A 21,164-nucleotide genomic window follows, 5' to 3' on the forward strand; every position below is an offset into this window, starting at 1 on the left:
AGGCAGGCAGATATCTGTGAGTTTGAGGCCAGCCTGGTCTACAGATCAAGTTCCAGGACAGCCAGGGCTACACAGAGAAACCCTGTCTCAAAAACCAAAACCCCAAAAAATAGAAACATCAAAGTGACTATAACCTGCCTGTCATGCTTCAAACGAGAATATTCTAGCAGCCACTAGCAACACACTAGTAAATTTCACATAGAGTGGGTGAAAGCACCTATTTCTTATTCACACTGTAATAATGTGAAATGTTTGTGGGTTTAATACAACCACGTTTCAGCACCTTGGGGCAAAGCAGGCCCCGATACCAGCCCCACTGCATAGAGAGCAGCTTAGAAGGAAACATGTAATCCCAGAGCCGATTCCATTTTTGTGCCTTGATGTTTTTGGCAGGCTTCAGAGCAGCACGCAACCTGACAGGAGTAATGAATAAATAAACAGCAGTTCTGGGAATCTGCTACTGAGGGAGGCACAGATATTCTGAGCTATCAGATAAATATTCAAATGACAAAAGCTAACTGCTGATTGCCCCTCACGGGGCACCTTTTAGGAATGATCTCAACGGCATTCTGAGGGACTAATACTATAAGTTAAAGGCTTCATGTTCAGGGTCCTGGGAGGGTACCCCCAACCATCCATCACAGTCCTGCACATACCGCCACACTGACCCACCCACCCCCCATCTGTGGCCCTTGCATGCTCCACCACCATCCCAGAGATACTGACAGCTTTCCTACTCTTCCCCTATCACAGCTCTGAGGCAAGCTGAGCTGTCAACACTTTCCCAAAAGTATGTCAATTCCTTGCGACAGTTTCCAGTTTGATTTCAACTAGGGAGCGTTCCTGCTATATAAGGCAAAGTCCCTTGCTTGGTTGGTACAACTCAACAATCAAGTCTCAGAAAATAACCTTTCTCAAGTGCTCATGGAGTCCCAAGGCTAAGTGTCTCATCACTGTCCCAACCTTGAGAACTGTCTACAGACCCAGTACTAGCTGCTGGGTATTTTTAAATCTCCTAAGTGCCATTCACAGGATTAAACCAAAGTTTTAATCCCATCTCAGAGATAAAAAAGCTACATGAAGAGAAAGGGATCCAGGACTAAGCATAGCTGCAAATTCTGCAATCTTTTGGCTGATGAAAGCCTTGTTAATCCACATTTGAACCTGCCTAAGGCATACAGCGCACTCCTCAGCAAATCAAGTCAGTGCCCTACAGAGCTGTCCTCTCTAGCCTCTCAAATGAGCTCCACCCCCCGGGGGATGTGATGTCAGGGTAACAGTAACAGTTGATCTTATAATTAGAAGGAGGGGGGCTCTTTGTCACTTTAGAATCTATTTACTATCACAGAAATTAAACGCTGGGGGCCAGGTTACTTAATGGCATTACTTAACTACACCTCTTTAAATGTAAAACCAATATCGCCACCTAGTGGCCATCAGTGTCCTAACTCACTGAGTATATAAATGAAAGACAATAAAAATTAAATATACACTTTAAAACTAAAGAGAAGCAAAGAGTAAAAGAGCCAAATGCTTCAAACAAATGGAGATGCTTCCAAGATTGAAAAGTTAAGACAATACATCAATGGAAACATGGTCTCTAATATAGTATTTGGCTTTCCAATAGGTACTAGGCTGGGTGGCGGGGGTGGGGGGGTGGAGGAAAGGTCCTGCCTTGCTCTGATATTTGAACACAGGATACCAAGAACAGAGGTACCATGAAGAGACATTGGCAGGATGCCAGTCAGAACAGCAGGAACAGTGAGTGCATCTACAGATGAAATTTTCCATCACAGTGGACTGGGGTCACAAAAAATATTGACAGCTATTTTATTTTTATGACTATGTGTGTTTCTCTTATCTGTATATCTATGAATCACATATATAGAGATCCCACAGAGGCCAGAAGTAGGTGTCAGATCTCCTAAGAACAGAGTTACAGATGGTTGAGCCTCCATGGGGGGTGGGGGGGGATAGAACCCAGGTCCTCTGAAAGAGCAGCCAGTGCTCTTAACCACTGAGCCATCTCTCCAGCTCCCAGCCATTCTTTTTGAACAAAGAAACCTTAAAAGCATGATTAAGTGAAACAAGCCAGTTCCCAGGGGACAATTACTCCAAGACTTGCCCATCTAGGATACCCATAGCAATTATATTCAGAGACTAGAAGTTCAATGGTAGTTTCTGGGAGATGTAGGAAAAGGGTAGCAGGGAGTTGTTCAGAGGTTCACAGTATTCGTTTTACGGAATAGGGGGGCTCTGGAGATGTACTGCCAACAGGAATATACCTGACTGACTAAACTGTGCCCTTGAGATATTACTTTGTGGGCTGGAGTGATGGCTCAGCCATTAAATGCACTGGCTGCTCTTGCAGAAGACCTGGGTTTGGGACCCAATGCCCACAAGGTGGCTCACAACTATCTGTAGCTCCACTTTCAGGGGATCTGACGCTCTCTACTGGCCTCTGCACTGTGTGCGTGTGTGTGGTGCACAGACACGCATGCAGACAAAACATTCACTCATAGACATAAAATAAAACAAATATTTTTACAATTGTTTTAAAAGAAAGCAAACACCTATTACAACAGAAAAGAAAGCAACTCAGAGAAGAAAATGAATTTGGAGGAGTCAGGGTAAGCCACAAAAATATAGCTTGGTATGGAGTAATCAAAAGCTAATGGGATTCAACCTGTTCTCTGTTTTCAAAATCTGTGGGAAAGAAAGATAAATAGACAACACGCAGGCCTTGGAAGACAGCAAAACTCACCACTCTACCATCAACATGTGCACCTATGTGGATTATGTCACACTAGTGCAGTTACCATCCAAGGCCAGAAGATGGCTTCCCATCAACAGGTACCCAGAGGTCTCATCATCACTGTGAGCCAAGTCCCAGGAGCACTGCCCTGCTACAAAGTACCAGGGAGACTGCCAGATGCACACATTCACACAGGCATTCGTGCACATGCACACACACCAGGACATGAAGAGAAAGAACAGATTAGGTGGAGGTGAACGTGCAGAAGAGAAATAATGGAATGAATTCCATCACCAAGGCTTGGTTGGCACAGGGTGTCATCCACATTATCGACAAGGACCATAGTGCCATTTAAATAGATAGAGATCACATAAACACAAAATTGCCTCTGGGAGCAAGACACGGGCAGGAACACAAAGAAAAGTGTGTCCATGGTTGCCACGGGAGTAAGTGATCCAGTCTCGGTGTCTGACATCATCACTAAGGACACAAGGTCTGACTGGGGGAGTTCAGTAGATTCATGGCTGCCTGAGTCCAGGCCACTAGTGTTCCCTTCTCCTTTGTGGCACCCAACCCTGCCTCTCATCAGCTCCTCTAGTGGAGCAGACAGAGATAAGCAAGAGAGAGCACAGATGGGCAGTCTTGCCGGCCAAGGCAATTGATGCAGAGAGAGGGGACTTGGAAGGGTGTGCGTGTGCATGTGTTTCTGGGCTTCTTAAAGAAAAAAAAATGTCCCCAGCCATGTTGGTGCACACCTTTAATCCCAGCACTCAGGAGGCTGGGGCAGGCAGATCTCTGTGAGTTCAAGGCCAGCCTGATCTTTATAACAAGTTCCAAGCCAGCCAGAGCTACACAGAGAGACTCTGCCTCAAAGGAAAAAGGAAGAGAAAAATAGAAAGAGGAAGAAGAGGAGTAAGAGGAGATGGAAGAAGAGGAGGGAGAAGGAGGGGAGGAGGAGGAAGGAGGGAAAGAGGCATGGAAAGAAGAGGAGAGAGGGAAAAAGGAAAAAGCATCTACAGACAGCAGACCTCCTTATCTTCAGTCTCGGGCCCACAAGGTCAACAGTGATGGAAAATACCATGCATAACTGTGTGCTATTCTGATATATATGGTAAAATGTGCTGTCTCAATGCTGCCAGGACACCCATCAGGCCTGTGTCCAGCACATCCTCACAGATTATGCTGTGGGTACTGGTAACTATCAGTCACATCAGGGTCAGAGCTGACTACTGTCACACTACAGTACTTGCATTCACATATCCCCTGATCCTCATCCAAAGCATCATGGTAACATGCTGACAACTCCATTACAGCATACTGTTCTAACTACTCTGCTTTTAGATACTGTCAGTCTCTTATTGTACTTAGTTTATAAATTAACTTTATCTTAGGAAGGTGTATGTGTGTGGGGGGGGGAGAGAGAGAGAGGGGAGAGAGAGAGAAAGTGTGTGTGTGTGTGTGTGTGTGTGTGTGTATGGAGAAAACATGGCAAATAGAATCTGGGTCTGTCTGTGGCTTTAGATACCCAATAGGAGGCTTGAACTATGTCCCCACCACATAAAGGGATGACCTACAAGAAAGTAGAGCTTGTTCAAACAACCTACATTATTCAGAACAACCTGAGACTCAGTTCACACCTCTTTCGAATGTCATCATTGTAGCTGGGTGTATATATTTTTCTCTTCATAATCCTGGGATATTACACTATAAATCAGATCAAAGGTTCAATTCATAACATCCAATTAAAAGAAAGCACAAGAAGAGACTCATAGAGAGCCTGTTACAGAAAGATTAATGAAAATGTTATTTCAACATGCAAATTGCCTTAGAACTTGTTACCAAAACTTTGCATGTTAATTATCTCTATTTCTTCTAAAATGTTTTTTCTTCTACTTTATTCTAATATGACAAAGCCATGGTAGTCCCATAAAATTACAAAACTCTTGTAATTAGATATATTCATACCACAAGAGAACACTTTCAGCAATATTCAACATTGAATTAGTACAAAGAATACAAAGAGTTATTCTTACCTAAATAAAATTGATTTTCTACAGATTCAGGAAAATATAAATATCTCAATACATACATAATGACCCCTGAATACACCAGGCCTTCTCTACATACCTTTGTCAGATTCGCAGCCTGCTGTAAGATGCTCCTTTTCAACTGCTCTGCTCTCTTGACATGAAAAGGGTTACTTTGACTCTGGATGACAAACACAATTTCTTTCAAGTCTAAAACAAACAAACAAAAAGTTCCCAAGTTGTTTAATGGTAATTAAAATAGACTTGAACATAAGTATAAGAGCACAATTTTTTTGTGTCTTTTTGCTTTTGTTTTTGGTTGGTTGGTTGGTTGGTTGGTTGGTTTTCTGAGACAGGATTTCTCTGTATTGCTTTGGAACCTGTCCTGAAACTTACTCTGTAGACCAAGCTGGCCTCAAACTCACAGAGATCTGCCTGCCTCTGCCTCCCAAGTACTGGGATTAAAGGCGTGTGTCACCAACACCCAGCTTACAAGCACAATTTTAAGACAAGCATTCAAGCAATAGGCTTTAAAGGGAAAATTCTGTAGTTTTAATATTCTACGTGCATGGGTGTTTTACCTACATGTGTGTATGTGCACCATGTGCATGCAGTGCCCACAGAGGCCAGAAAGGGAAGTCAGATCTCCTGGAACTGGAATTACATCAGATGTGAACCATCATGCAGATGCTGGGAACTGAACCCAAGTCTTCTGAGAGGGCAGCCAGTGCTCTTAACCACTGAGTCAGTTCACCAATCCCAGAAATTTTTTATTTATATAATTCTAGAACCAAAATCTACTTTTAGACAACATCCAAAACTTCCTTCCTAGGAGTAACAAACAAGCTTACTGCACTAAACCAAGCCTTGGGGAATAAACTATAATTTTGCCCCTGCATCTGCAAAACAAACCTGCCACACCACCAAGTGAATTTCCAATGGCCCCAACATAATGCTACACTGTGCTACGGGGTGGGTTGGGCCCCCTCCAAAAGGTATATGCTGAGTTCTAGCCCTCAGAGCATGATCCTGTTTGGAGTTGGATCTCCCAGAGTCATCAGGCTAAAGACAACAAACCATTTTGTTGTATGGCAAAAGACTGACACAATTTAGAGGAAGCAAAAGTTTCCTTTGGCTCCCCACACATGCTCACTTGTCCTGTGGTTTTTTGGACCCCAGCACAGTGCGTCATGGAATGTGTACTACATGGTGCCCCATTATGATTCAAATTTGAAAAGTCCTTCACAGGCTCCTTCCGAAAGTTTGGTCCCAGCTGCCACTGCTCCTGTGAGAGGCTGAGGGACCTTTATGACCATATTGAGCCTGCCTACAGAAGTAGGTCACTAGGGAGGGCCTCCGACAGTTATTCCTGGTCCCTGGCTCCTGGCCTGCATTCTGCTTCCTGACTGGCTGTGATTTTGAGGAGGCTTTGCATAGTCCCACCACTAAGAACTCTCCCATCTGTCTGACTGCTCTGATACCAAGAGCCCAGATAAAACTTCCCTCCTATAGAAGGTTTCTGCAAGGAACTGTGGTCACATGGGCACAAAAGTAACAAACATACCCCAGGGCCTACTCACCTCACTGAAGCCTAGGAAAAGACAGGAAGCAGCCAGGATCCCAATATCCCCTAAAAGACACGGCCCCAGTCACCTAGTTTCTCCCACTTCCTGAGGATGCTGGGGGCTGGTGACCAAGCCTTTAATTCATTGCTTTTGAGAGAATGTGTCATATCTAAACTACAGCAGCCATAGCAAACTAACATGCAAAACGCTTCAAGAATGCTCCAGATGGCCTTTTACGGTGATACTTAAAAAGTGGCTGTCTATATCCCATGAGGTCACAAGGATTTTCAAATAAGCAAGGCAATAATCCCTGCTCTACTTCCCAAGGCATGTAGCCAGGACTGAGTGTTATCTCCAGGAAACCAGCTTCAACTATCCCACAGAAGCAGGGGCTGGTGGCAAACATCACACAGAGGACTGTCACGGGGTACACTGACTGCAGGAACCGACTGGACTCAGCCAGCCTTTGACAGCAGGGAGTGAGGAGGAAACCTCCAAGTAGTGACTGCTGCTCAGTCACGTGTCAGAGAAGCACATTCGGCCACCTCAGCTTTTGAACTTGTAATGAAAAAACAGCTCCAAGACAACAGCACAAGGGTCTAGTGAGATGTCATCTGTGGCCTCCAGCCAGGTTTATAGCAAATCAATATGAGGACTTCCTCCCACCAAGCTCCCATCTTTAACATTTCAGCTCAGGGATGCTAATTTGACTTTAATCGTATTCTATTATGTTTTATCGTTCCATTTGGTTCCAGTATTCCATTTGTTTATTCACTAGTTCAAATATTCACACAACTGATGGTTTCATAGTGAGCCATCCAGGCCCTAAAAATGATCAGAAATGCTCTTTAGTTAAATAAAACTCAATAAAAATTTTAAAAGGAGATTCTGGGCAACCTACTGAATATGGCCTAAATCCTGTCCTGATCTATATGAACAGGAACATTTCATGGATATTAAGCTGGCTTCCTGGCTCCATATACTGAGTACAGGGGTTAGGTTTAAAGGGGAGTCTTCCGTCTCAGGTAAAACAGTATCTTTGATCTATTCCACTTGAAGCATTAATATAAGCCAGTGGTTCTCCACCTTCCTAATGCTGAGACCTTTCAGTACATGCTATGGTGACCCACAACCATAAAATTATTACATTGCTACTTCATAACTGTAATTTTGCTGTTATGAATCATAATGTAAATATCTAATATGAATGATACCTGCTAGGAGGGGCATATGCCCCCAGAGGGGGCTGCAACCCACAAGTTGGGTATCACTGATATAAAACTAACACATTAAAGGCCGAGTTGTGAAGATGGCTTCTTATTAAGCATGGCACAGGGGCTAGAGAGATGGCTCAGTGATTAAGAGCACTTGTTGCTCTTGCAGAGGACCTGGGTTCAGTTCTCAGTACCCACATGGCAGCTCAAAAATATCTATAACTCTAGTTTTGAGGTATTTGACCCCTTTTCTGACTTCTGTAGGTACTAAGTACACATGATGCACAGACATATATGCAGGTAACACACTTATACATAGAAAATACATAATTTTAAAATACTAAAAGAAGGAAATGAAATGAATAAGCTTAGGGGATATGCTTTCAATTTTTAACTAAATTGAAGATGTATTTTTCTTAGTGACCCAGAATCCCATCCTTTTAGTCATCCTTAAGAAAGAATGTGGAGCTGGGCGGTGATGGTGCACATCTTTAATCCCAGCACTTGGGAGGCAGAGGCAGGCAGATCTCTGTGAGTTCAAGGTCAGCCTGGTCTACAAAGCTAGTTCCAGGACAGGATCAAAGAAAGAAAGAAAGAAAGAAAGAAAGAAAGAAAGAAAGAAAGAAAGAAAGAAAGGAAGGAAGGAAGGAAGGAAGGAAGGAAGGAAGGAAGGAAGGAAGGAAGTCTGTATGGGCTCAATACAGAGGCAGTTTTGGGAGAAAGAATGTGGAAAGAAAAAATGGACACAACATAAAAAATTGATTAGCATGGACTAATTAACCACTACTAATTAATTAAAACAACATGTATAGATCCAGACACTCTAGATTAAACCTCATAGGTAGAAAGTTGTAATACTGCCAAGATACAAAGAAAGAAGGAAACGAATCTATATAAATCAGTAATTTACAAAATATAAACAGAAATATACATCAATTATATAATACTCTTCTAATTTACTCTGTTGTGGTAATAAACACCATGACTAAAAACAACTTGTGGAGGAAAGGGTTAATTTGTTCATCATCCAGGGAAACCAAGGCAGGAATTCCAGGCTGTAACCTGGAGGCAGGAACCGATGGAGAAACCATGGAGAGATGCTGCTTAGTGGCTTGCTCTCCCTGGCTTTTTCAGGCTGGTTTCTTAAACAGCCCAGGTCCTCCCTAGGCATAGTACCGCCCACAGAGGGCAAGACCCTTCTCCATCAGTTAGGAGTCAAGAAAACACCCCATAGATATGCCCATCAGCCAACCTGGTGAAGGCAATTCTTCAACTGATGTTTCCTCTCTCTGGGTATCTCTAGTTTGTATAAAATTTATAACAAAAACTACCCAGTATACACACTATGTATATGTCACTTAAAAGTGTCAAAGGTTCCGAGTGACAAACATAACTGGGGACAAGGACTAAAAGCTTATCAGTTCTCTCATTAATGTTTTGCTTCCTAACGTAAGTGGTGGATACACAGGCATTCTTTGCATTAATCCTCATAGCAGCTTGTAAGCCCAAATTATTTCCTAATAAATTCTGTACTACAGCACTCCACCTGTCAAAAGGCTAATCCTGTGCTCACTGCAGTAAACAAGACCTGCTGCCTCTGCCAGTGCAGCCAAGCTTCTATTGTTCCTCTCACTAAGACAACAGACCCTCCACACAGGGAAAAGACTATCAGAGAAAAACAAGAGCAAATTCTTCCCCTTCCAGCATCTTCATCAGGCCAGTCCTTTCGTCCTTTGCGTTTTCACGTAGTTGAGATCAGTCCTTTGCGTTTTCACGTAGCTGAGATCATACTGGATCATACTGGCTCTTCCTTTCCTGCAGACTACAATCATGCCCACTACACACTCAGTCTGCAATCACCGCCAGTAACCCTGCTCCGAGTCACAAGCACAGGGCATTGTGGAAGCATCAGAGGAGCCAGGGCCTGGGAACACTGAACTGGGTAGAGAGCCAGAGTCAATCATGGAGTATTGTGGAAGCGGGGCAGACAGTAGGGCGGGTCACAGAGGTTCTGATGAATGTCTGGAAGGGCTGCAGCTTTCTGCACACTTGTACATGAAGGACAGTAGCAGAGGAAGAACTGGGGTTACCATAGAGCCCACAGCCAGCACTATCTCTGCAGCATCCCCATGCCCACAAGAGTCTGGAAGCATTTGTAAAAAGATTTGTGGTGCCCAGGTGATGGAGTTAGAATGTAGGGGGGCTCAGCAAAGCCAGACCACAAGGGATTTATACACAGGCTAAGATGTGTGGCCTATGGACTAATTGCCTTCAACTGGAAATGGTACCAGAAGCCAAGTAAAACCTGAGGCATCAAGGCCTTTCCAAAAATGGGACTATAGAAACTGTCTTGGGGACAGGATTCATTTGGTAGCGTTATCCAGAACTGGGTGGTGGGGCTGAAGAGAAAGGGAGTTGGATAATGAAAGACATTACTGACATGCTTCTTGGCCCCACCCGCTCTAGATTAATCTAGTTTGTTGCTGGAGAGAGTGCACATGCTTACATTCCTGCCGCTCTTTACATATGAAATAAGAAATGTTTTCTACACATGACCTGAATGTTCCCTCAGGTGAGCCACACTCTGGCTGAAGCCAGAACTGATCCCCATAGCCTTCTCTGGCATGTCACCCAGCCGCCTGACTCTGCTGCCCGGGGGTAAGCCCGGGAGCTGTCCCCTCTTTCCTGTGCACTTTGGCTGTTATTTTTCTAAACTCACTAGTTTGCCTTCAGCAAACATGGCCATGGCTTGCAGTGATCGACAGGATTTCTCCTGTGCCAATAAATGGATGGCACGGGAAGTACACACATATCAGAAGCCATACACTGCTCTGAAAATGTTCTCCTGAGGTCTTCATGATAACAAGCTTTGGGCTCGCCACAAACAACAAAGTATACCTCATAAATATAATCAAAAAAGGAAAATTCACTTTGCTAGTCTATAATTTACAACAAATTCACATAAGTAAACCTTTTAAACATTCCTTGCTGGGGATGGGTATGGTGGTGCACATTTTTAATCCTGGTATTCAAAAAGCAGAAACAGTTGGGTCTTTGTGAGTTCAAGGCCAGCCAGAAATATATAGTGAGCCCCTATCTTTAAAAAAAAAAAAAATATCCCTCTTTTCAGCCATGCTTGCTGACAGACTCACCTCCATGGGCCATCACTGCCATGGGCCATGTGATCCAAGGATCCAAGGACAGAGGAAAGACAGCACTTCCGTGTTCCCCCACACATACATACACACAAAAAAAACATAAGGTGCACCTGCATACTGTGGACTTTGCTGAGTGGCATGGCTATATTAAGGGCATTATAAAGGATATCGTTCATGATCCTGATTGTCGAAGTGTCCCCCTTGTGAAAACAGTCTTTTGTGATCCCTACCGATTTAAGAAGCAGATGGGGCTGTTCACTGTTGCAGAGGGAATCCACGTTGGACAGGTTGTGCACTGCAGCAAGAAGGCCCAGCTGAATATCGGCCATGTTTTGTGTGCTGTTGGGAGGAGAAGTCTGGGGACAGGAGCAAGGTGGCACCAGTCTCCAGGAACTATGCTAGTCATCTCCCACAGCCCGGAGACTAAGAAGACCCAAGTGAAGCTACCTTCAGGGTCCAAGGTCATTGTCTCAGCCAATAGAGCTGTCCTTGGTGTGGTGGTCAGTGGGAACACAACTGACAAACCTAGCGCACACACTGCCCATGGGTATCACAAGTACAAAGCTAAGGGGAAGTGCTGGCTATGTGTACGGGATGTGGCCATGAACCCTGGGGAGGTGGGAGCCACCAGCACACTGGCAAACCCTCCTGTCGGAAGAGATGCCCCAGTATGTGCACAGTGGGGCTCATGGCTGTCCGCCAGACTGCATGACTCCATGGAACCAAAACTGTGCGAGAGAAGGAGAACTGGAACCTGGGAGCTAATAAAGTATGTCTTTTGGGCTAATAAGTAAAAAATCTTTCTGGGGATGATTCAGGGGATTAAGAGCCAGCCACACAAGCACAGGGACTTGAGTTTGGCTCCTCAGAACCTACATGAAGACCAGACTCATTAGGCAGAGACAGAAAAGCCTAGGGAAAGATGGCCAACTAGGCTTACCAAATTGGTGAGCTAGCAGTTCAGGGAGAGACCCTGCTTCAGTGCATAAAATGGAGAGCAAATGAGGAAGACACGATATCACACACACACACACACACACACACACACCTGCACACATGTGCACCCATACACATGCAAATGGACATGTGCACACTCACCATATCACATATGTGTAAGGATAATAAAAGTTCATTACTTACCTATGTCATGTTTCCTTGATTGACGACTCTGCTCCAAATCCTGTATTTAAAATGAAAGAGACATAGATGAACTCCATCATATAACTGAACTAGTAACACGGTGAATAATAATGATGAATAATCTGGGTTAACACGTGGTAACCAGGACTTGAGATTGAAACTAAAATGCTTCCCTAAACTAAGGAGGCTAGAACAGTAAAGGGCAAAGCAGGAAACATGAGCGTCTATCTGCCTTGCTCCAGAAGTTCTACAATAAGGTTGTGCCTTTAAAATCTCTTTATTTTTATTTGAAGTGTGTGAATGTTTGCTTGCATGTATGTATGTGCATCATACGTGTGCAGTACTTGATGGGACCAGAAGGGGGAGTGAGATCCCCTAGAACTGGAGTTACAGATGTTTGTGAGCTACCATGCAGTTGCTGGGAATCAAAACCAGGTCCTCTGCAAAAGCAGATAATGCTCTTAACCTCTGAGCCATCCTCCATCTTGGGCTGTGTCCTTTGTATGTGATCTTAGGCAAGTCATTTATTTGGGTTAAAAGCTATTCCTCCTGTATAAAATTACGTTTCAGGTAACGTTAATTCTAAAGGCCTTGTCAACTCTAAGAAACGATAAGAATGCCAGACATAGTCTGAATGCTGGCAGGGCCCACCTCAGGATGAAAAGGTCTCCCTGCTAGTGTCTTAATCTGTTGAGCTCAGACATGCTGTATGGTGTTGCATGAGAATGGCCCCCATAGGCTCATATATTTGAAGCTGGGTCACCAGTTGGTGGAACTGCTGGGAAGGATCATCAGATGTGTCACTGGGTGGGGATGGGCTTTGAGGTTACAAAAATCCTTCCTAGTGTCTCTGTCTCCTACTTGTGGATCAAAGGTAAGCTCTCAGCTACTACTCCACCACCATGCCAGCCTGCCTGCTGCCATGCTCCTCACCATGATGGTCACAGACTCTGGAACCGTGAGCCCCAAATCAAATGCTTCCCTTGGTAAGTTGCCTTGATCATGGTGTTTTGTCTTCACAATAGAAAAGTAACTAAGACACAATGTCATAAAGAATGTTAATACATAGAGCTGGAGATATGGTTGAGCAGTTAAGAGCACTGTCTGCCTTCCAGAGGACCCAGGTTCAATTCCCAGCACCCACATGGCAGCTCACAATTGTCTGTAATCCCGACTCCAGGGAATTTGACACCCTCACACAAATATACATCCAGGCAAAATATCAATGCACATAAAATAAAAATAAATAAATCATTTTTTAAAAGAAAGTTAATACATTCTTCCTTGCCTAAAAAGCACCCTAAGGTTCCACAAAGAGTCTTGGAGGAAGACAGAAGATGGCAATTACAATGGTTTGTATGTATTTCTCAAAAGATGTATTGAAAATGCCATCCCAAGCTAGGTGTTGTGGGCACACAAACTTTATTCCCAGCACTAGGGAGGCAGAGGCAAACAGATCTCTGAGTTCAAAGACAGCCTGGTCTACAGAATGAATTCCAGGACAGCCAGGGTTTGTCTTGCAGTGGGGAGGAGGGCTCAACCTTCAAGAGGTAATGGATGCACAGTGCCATTGTGGGAGTGAGTTCACTATCAAGTGTGGATGTGTTATACATTCAAGTCCAGCCCTCTCTTTCTCTGGCACTCCTTGCCCTTCTCTGCTTTCTGCTATGAAGTAACTCAAGAAAAGGTCTGCATCCTATACCTTGGACTTTACAGCCTCTAGAAGGATAAGAAATAAGTGGCAGTTCTTTATAAATCCCTCAGTCTCAGTCATTTTGTTATAGTAAACACACATAGCTACTAGAACTCTTGGGCATGGAAGGCTGCCTCAGGGCTGGGGGGCCCAGGTCATTCACAGATAACTTGATTCTAACACTGAATAATTCATTGGAGACTCACAACCACTCTAACAAAGCGCTATGTCAACAGCTCAACCTGACATTGCCAGTACCTTCTCTTCAGACTAGGACAAAGTTTCCTTCCTATGCCAGGTGTTGGTGGTACACAACTTTAATACTCAGGAGGTGGAAGCAAGCAGATCTCTGTGAGTTCGAAGCCAGCCTGGTCTACAGAGGAGTTCCAGGACAGCCTCTAAAGCTACAGAGAAATCCTGTCTCGAAAAACCAAAAGAAAAAAAAAAGTTTCCTTCCTAACTGCTCATTTTTCATTTTTGGCATGATTTGTCCATAATTATGACAATTAGACACTACCAATATCCTTCGATTCTCTTACAGGCCGAAATAAGAAGCAGTTGTGAGCCTTTACCAATAAAATTTGGAGCCACTTCAAAGCTAAGGCAAAGCCACAAAGAGAGATGTCCTCAAAGAATGGCAAAGGGACCATGAGACAGGCAGAGACAGAGCTAAAGCAGGGGTGTGACTTGACAGGCTGCATTTTATGAAACTGTCCTTGCCTCAAGAGCAGAAAGGCCACTGAGTAGAGAAGATGCCCCTGCTGATGCTGCTCTGTCAGATCCCAGGATAAACAACCATTAAATCAATTGACTTTGGAAGAATCTACTGAGACTGGGAAGTTCAAACCCTTCTCTGCAGGTGTTCCAAGCCAGGTTAGTATCCCAAGCTGGCCTGAGCAGACATCAAGAGGCCACACCTGATCAGGAGACCTTGCCACTCTCAGTGCAGCCAGGCTGCACACAAGGACACCACTGGCTCCCACCATGGCTGCTCCTGAGGTCCCTGCTTCTTCTTATTAAGCCACAGAACTGCCTGTTGTGTGGTTGGTGGGGAAACAAAATATTTAGAGGAAGAAACAGCACCAGAGATGATTACAGCTCATGTTCCCCATTTCCAAACAAGACAATCATTTATCATTTATGTGTCATTGGCCACAAATCCAGGATTAACACCTGGGTCTTCCTAGTCCCTTCCTGCCTACAGCACCAGCCTGGAAGTCTTTGGGAAAACAGTCAATACAATGAACATTTGTGCACAACCGGAGTCACCTCCAACAAAGTGATAGATGAAAACCATCCAGACTCATAGTTCCAGACAGTGACATTTCGACAGCCCCAGACACTTGCTGGACTTGCCACCACACAGCTTTGCGACATCAGAGAAGATCAACCCGGATCACGTATCTTCTTAGGTGGCATTAAGTCTGTAGCTCAGACTGGCTGGCACAATAGCTAGGGAAATAATTAGCTTTTTCAAACAACTCAATCTATAAACTGTAAAAATAAAATGCCCAAGGAGCCGTTGAGTTGGGTAGATTGAAACAGAACCAAAATAGTCTTGAGTCATTTCCCCTTTGAGAAAGAAAATTGGGCTAAATGAAGGAATTGACAGAACATTTAAAATCCTGTCTTACGCTTCCCTCATGAGAAGGCTTTTCCAAGGAGGAAAGTGCAGGCCTTGTTTTATGATCTCTAATGCCACAAGTTTCTTCCACTGACTACCAATATTAATCAAAATATGTGCTAGCTTGTGAAGGCTGCACATCAACCACTAGACAGACAAGAAAGAGATCTGTTATTAGCCCGTCTAACCCACATACAGCTCCGAACAGAGACATGACGACATGACCAAGTCAACCTTTCTACCTGGGTTTCATTTTCTTAATGCACAGAGCTTTGAACAGTGACAATTCAAAACATAATGCTTAGTGTGCAAGTTCTTTACATAAGAATGATAGGAGAGGCTGAGCGGTTAAGAGCACTGACCGCTCTTGCAGAGGATCAGGCTTCAGTTCCCAGCACCCACAGGACAGCTCCCAATCATCTGTAATTCCAGTTCCAGGGTACCTAACGCCCTCTTCTGCCCTCTATGGGCACTGCACCCATGTGATGAAAATGCATACATACGGGCAAAACACACACATAAAAATAAAATTTAAAAATCATTTTAATGTGTAAGCTCTAAATTCATTAAACAAAATTTTAATCCTCTGCTAATAACCCTTGCGTAGCACATTAAACTCTTTATGAGCAAGCCCCAATCCTATCAAACACACACACACACATTATAATTACAACAGAGTACAGGCTGAGAATACGGGATTCAGAACATTTGAACTTGAACTTCTAGAAATCCTGTGTCCTTGGTAAAATGACACAATTGCCTTCAGCCTAAATTTCCTGTTTAACTGGGAATATCTATTTTGTGCTTAGCAATACCAGCATCATTGAGAGGTTCAAATTAAATAAAATGTGTTCAGTTGCTTTTACTAGCCCTAAAGAGTCCTAACATGGTAACAAATGCTTAGCATCACTTCCCCTTTGGAGGATTCCATAGCACAGTTAGAGATAATGCTCTGTTGATCAAAGAAACATTCTCTTCAAAGGACCATACACCAATTGTAAAGTGTTGATTCAGTGGAGCCTTAATTAACAGGACAAAAATGAGTCATGGTTCTTAAATATTGTTTCTTGTTCACCTGTTAAATTGAGCCCATGCAAAGCTAGTGGTATGTACACACACACACACACACACACACACACACACACACACACACTTGAAATCCTCCAACATCATCAGTGATAGAAAATGGAGGCTCAAAGACTTTAGAAAAGTGTGATTGACTCTACCCAGCCCCTGAGCCCAGCTTCAGGTTCTGAGTATCCAAGGAATTTGCCAGCTTGGCCACCTGTGGAGTCCTTCATCTGGTCCTCAGGATGTTTTTCCCTACGCCTCCATCTTCAAGGCAACAGTAACCAGGTTTTGGACTCTCCCCAGCCCCATGAGAATCCTCTCACAGACTGGAAAATAAAGCCAAGGGTAGGATACCCTGAGACATGACAAAACAAAGCTACTCAAGTAGGGCTTCTCAAAGATCTATCTCTGTATCAAAATGCTTTTTCCTGAAATGATTGAAAACAGGCTGTCTGTCTGAATTGTTACATCATAGTTTTTGATGCAAGTCTGGGGCTGAGAACATGGCTCAGGATAAAGTGCCAGGATGGAGCTTATAGAGTGCAGATCTCCAGAGACCACAAAAGCTGGGATACAGTGGGGTTAAAGATAAAACATTCCCAGAGTAGGCTGACTAGCCAGACTAGCTAAAAAGGAGAGCCCTGGGTCCAGTGAGAGACCCTGCCTCAACATCCATGTGGAGAGTTGTAGTGAGATATTCACTCTGTCTGCACCTGTTGCACTGACCACGCCCAGTGGGGGTGGGGATAGGGCAGATATTACATGGGGGAATGAGATCTGGGGAAAGGGCCCCAGAGTGCTCTCTTGCTTGCTGGACAGAGACAGAGAGCATATGAAGGCAACCTTGGGACCAGGAACCTGCTGGCGTTCATCTGTCTCTGTTGTAAGTTATTTCTCCCTGAATAAAAGTCTATTCAGCCTATCTGTTCTTCCCGATCCTTATTATTCCACGAGAGTGATGGAGGACATACACACATACACACTCATACATGTGAGCATGCATACAACACACATAACAAAAACAACCAAATTTATTCACAGGTTGCTCTTGGGGCTTCAAAATCCATACTGATAGCCAAAATGATAGTTGGTAAAGCACTTGTCACGCAGGCATGGGGACCTGAATTCAATCTTCAGCACCCATGTTAAAAAAAAAAAAAAAATAGGTCTGGTGGCACGTGTTGTAATCCCAGAACTGGGGAGGCAGAGACAGACAGATCCCTGGGGTTTGCTAGCCAGCCAACCTATCCTAACCAGGAAGACCCAAGGCAACGAAAGAACCTGTATCAAATGCAAGGTAGGGCTGAAGGAGCCGGCTCAATGGATAAGAGTGTTTGCTGCACAAGCATGAAAACTTGAGTTCAAATCCTCAGAGACTATATACATATCCAGGTGTGGGTATGTGCACCTTTAACTTTAGACTGTCAAGGGGTAGAGACAGATGGATAGCTGAAATTTGCTGGTCACCAGCCTAGCCCCAGGATCAGGGAGAGACCCTCTCTCAAAGGAATAAAGTGGTGAGTGATGGAGCTGGACACCTGACATCCTCTGCCGGCCTCCACATGTACATATATAGGGCATACACCCAAACACACATGTACATGCCCCCATACATAAACCACACAGATATACCACACACGCACACACACACACACACACACACACACACACACACACACGCATATAGAAACCGATATTGAACACATACATATACATACAGAAACATATTGAACAATATCTCAATTCATACAGCAGCAAAAAAAAATGTTACTGTTAAGGATAAAATCTTTACATTTCTCATTAAATCTAAAAGAATGCTGGGGGAGTAGTTAGATTCGATTGCTACAATTAGTACCTTGAAAGCCTTGACCTTTTCTTTTGTCTCTTCAGACACCAAAGCAAAAGCTAGGAGGAAAAAGAGAAACATGTTTACATTAAAATTAGCAGTCTGGGTTCATTCTCACATTCAACAATTCTGCTTATAATAAGGGGAAATAATTTAAGAAGATACATTTGCTCACTTTTTAAAACAGCTGCATTTCTACAAACAAGTATTATTGGTTTTCTTTATCTTATACCTAAAATACTCATCAATGAGCTCAGGCTCCCAAGCAAGCAAAAGAAAAAAAAAAAAAAAAAAAAAAAAAAAAAGCAGAGCAATTAAAATCTTTACAAACAACCAAAAAAAAATTTTTTTTTATTTAGATATCTTCTTAGCATAGGAAAATTCCTGAGAATGCAGGGGCCGGTAGTACAAATCCCTACCTCCATCTTCCCTGTCAAAGCAACACAACTATCTTTGGGGTGCACTTGTTGTTTGGGTCTGCGGGGCTAGAATCGCAGATGCTGTTGTTCACAAGCCATCGGGAGGATATGCAGCATCCTACTGAAACTCCAGGGCAGGAGACTGAAGGAATTAAAATCATCCTCCATTCAGAATGATTGAACGTTTTCAGTTCAAGTCATAAATAGGCAGAGATCTCCTTAGAGGCACACTTAGGCTGAGCTTTAAAAATAATAACAACAATACAACACAGCACTGGAAACATGAAGCAAAAATGCTAAGCCAAAAAGTCAGGAAGGGTGGGGACAAAACAACCATGAATTGTATAATGAGTTTCTCCTACGGAGTTAAAGGGCAGCATTGCTGGGCGCATCTTCAGGTCCTCCAGGCAGCGTTCCCAGAGGAGGTGGGCACTGTGCCAGGGCAGGCACATGGCATACAGTGTTCTAGGACACCAAGACAATATGTAATTTAAGAAGCATCATGGGAGGGTCCTTGGGGAATGCCACTGTACAAGCAGGAGACAAGGCAACCACTCAGGTCCCTCTGTCTAACCCCTCCCTCCCCACTACATCCCCAGACGTCCACTGGCTCACATTACCCATTAACATTTGTTCATAGGAAATCATCTAAGAAATGGTCACGCTAAAAAGTAAATGACTAACACAGCTTAATCGTTTCCATTTCCAGAATGGCATTTCAAAAGGCAGGGTTGAAACTGAAGCACGAGCCAAAGGGACCTCGGTGTGTGGAATTTAGATAAGCTTCGATGGCTTACAAGGTCCTAAGACTGCCTAAACGTACAGCCGCCTCAGCCCTCCCCCACTCAGCCCCACTGTTCATTAGAGAACTCAGCACCAAATGGAAATACATATTTGGGGACCATCACTGATAGACTTTTATTAGAAGCGCCACACAGACAGCAATATAATTTTATTGACTAAGATACAAATAACACACAAAAGTAGCTCTGAATGAGTAAATGTCTTCATTGTTGGCTGTGGGTTCTCATCACTGTAAGGCTACCTTACCAGGCAGCATCTAATCCAGGAGAGGAGAGTTCATTGCCCATCCCCAAATTATTTCACCATGATATGATCTATGTTTTCATGCTTCGCACACATACATGTACCTGCGCACACACACATGCCACCATGTAGTGTTAATTATTCTCCTTTTGCTATGATAAAACACCATGACCACTTCAACTTATAGATGGGTTTGCTTGAGGCTTATGGTTGCAGAGAGGAAGAGTCCATCATGGAGGATTAGCATGCATGGTGGCTGGAGCAGGATGCTGAAGACTAACGTCATGAATCACAAGTACCGACAGTGAGCTCAAAGGGAAAGAGATTAAAGACCCTCAAAGCCCACCTCTAGTGACACACCTTCCCAACAAGGTCACATCTCATAAGCCTCTCACACAATGCCACCTATAGACTGAGACTATAGGGACATTTTATTCAACACACACACACACACACACACACACACACACACACACACACACGTCAAGGCCCAAATCATTTATAAAGCAGAGATTTAACACAAACACCATTTAAGTCCTGTTTCTGGGTACTTAATATTTTGGGTTTGTCTTATTTCATTTGCTCCCAAGAGATTCTCACATAAAAATACTCAAGGAGAAGACTGGAAAGATGACTCACCAGGTAAGAGCATTTACTGTTCTTAAAGAGGATGTGGCTCCCAGCACCCACAACCCAGCACTCACAACCACCTGTTCCTCCAGCTTCAAGGCATCTGCTGCCCTCTTGTGGTCCCCACTGGCATCTGAACACACGCATGCACAAACCCACACACAAACGCAGACATACACGTTGTTAAAAGAAAATATTTTAATTAATTAGTTAATTAAACCCTCAAGGAGATACCAAAACTAGAATTATTTAGTAAATGTAGAAGCTGGGAGAACAGCACAGTGGGAAAGCATGTACAAGGTTTAACCTCTAATACCAGTGAAGAAACAAACAAACATCATGAGTGGTCACATGTTAATATCAGTTGGCACCACAGAACTCTGGAAAATAAATGCTGAGAACTAATAGACTAGAGAAACTGTGGTCAGGCTATAGCAGTTCATTTAAAATTGTCCTTTGCAAGGGGGTGTGACGGCATACACCTTTAGTCTCAGCATTCAAGAGGAAGAGTACAGTGGATGTCTGCAAAATCAAGGTCAATGTGATTTATATATCAAGCTCTAGGGCAGCCAGGGCTATATAGGGAGAGTCTAGATGGATGGATGGACCGACTGACAGATGGACAGACAGACAATGCAGGAGAGGTGGAGAGATAGATGGCTTAGCAGTTAAGAGCACTGGCTCCTCCAAACTGGGATCCAGATGTAGAGAGGGAGGACAAGGCCAGGCTACAGAAACCCACAGAGACAGCTGACCTGAACAAGGAGGAACTGATGGACCCAGATTGATAACTGGGAATCCAGCATTGGACCAACTCAGACTCCCTGAACATGGGTCTCAGTTAGAAGGCCCTTAGATTTAAGGGACCTGGGACAGTGGAACCAGGATGTATCCCTGGCGCACAGGAGGACTTTTGGGAGCGCATTCCCCATGGAGGGATACTCCCTTAACCTAGAGGCAGGAAGGAGGGCCTAG

The 21,164-nt window shown here is 43.8% G+C and overlaps 1 protein-coding gene and 1 pseudogene across 1 annotated transcript in view; one reads left to right on the forward strand and one right to left on the reverse strand.

Moving 5' to 3' along the window:
• Positions 1-10,735, reverse strand: part of B3glct (beta 3-glucosyltransferase) — a 57,333-nt gene extending 46,598 nt beyond the window's left edge. Inside the window, exons 1-2 of the mRNA XM_051205583.1 lie at positions 10,714-10,735; positions 4,883-4,992 (exon numbers count right to left, since the gene is read on the reverse strand). Coding sequence (XP_051061540.1) covers positions 4,883-4,992; positions 10,714-10,735 — 132 coding nt within the window. The remainder of the gene's footprint in view (positions 1-4,882; positions 4,993-10,713) is intronic.
• LOC127237352 (60S ribosomal protein L8-like) lies at positions 10,734-11,506 on the forward strand (annotated as a pseudogene).
• The last annotated feature ends 9,658 nt before the right edge of the window (positions 11,507-21,164 follow it).

The sequence above is a fragment of the Phodopus roborovskii genome, unplaced genomic scaffold (genome assembly GCF_943737965.1).
Source record: "Phodopus roborovskii unplaced genomic scaffold, PHOROB, whole genome shotgun sequence".
In the NCBI taxonomy this organism is placed as follows: domain Eukaryota; kingdom Metazoa; phylum Chordata; class Mammalia; order Rodentia; family Cricetidae; genus Phodopus; species Phodopus roborovskii.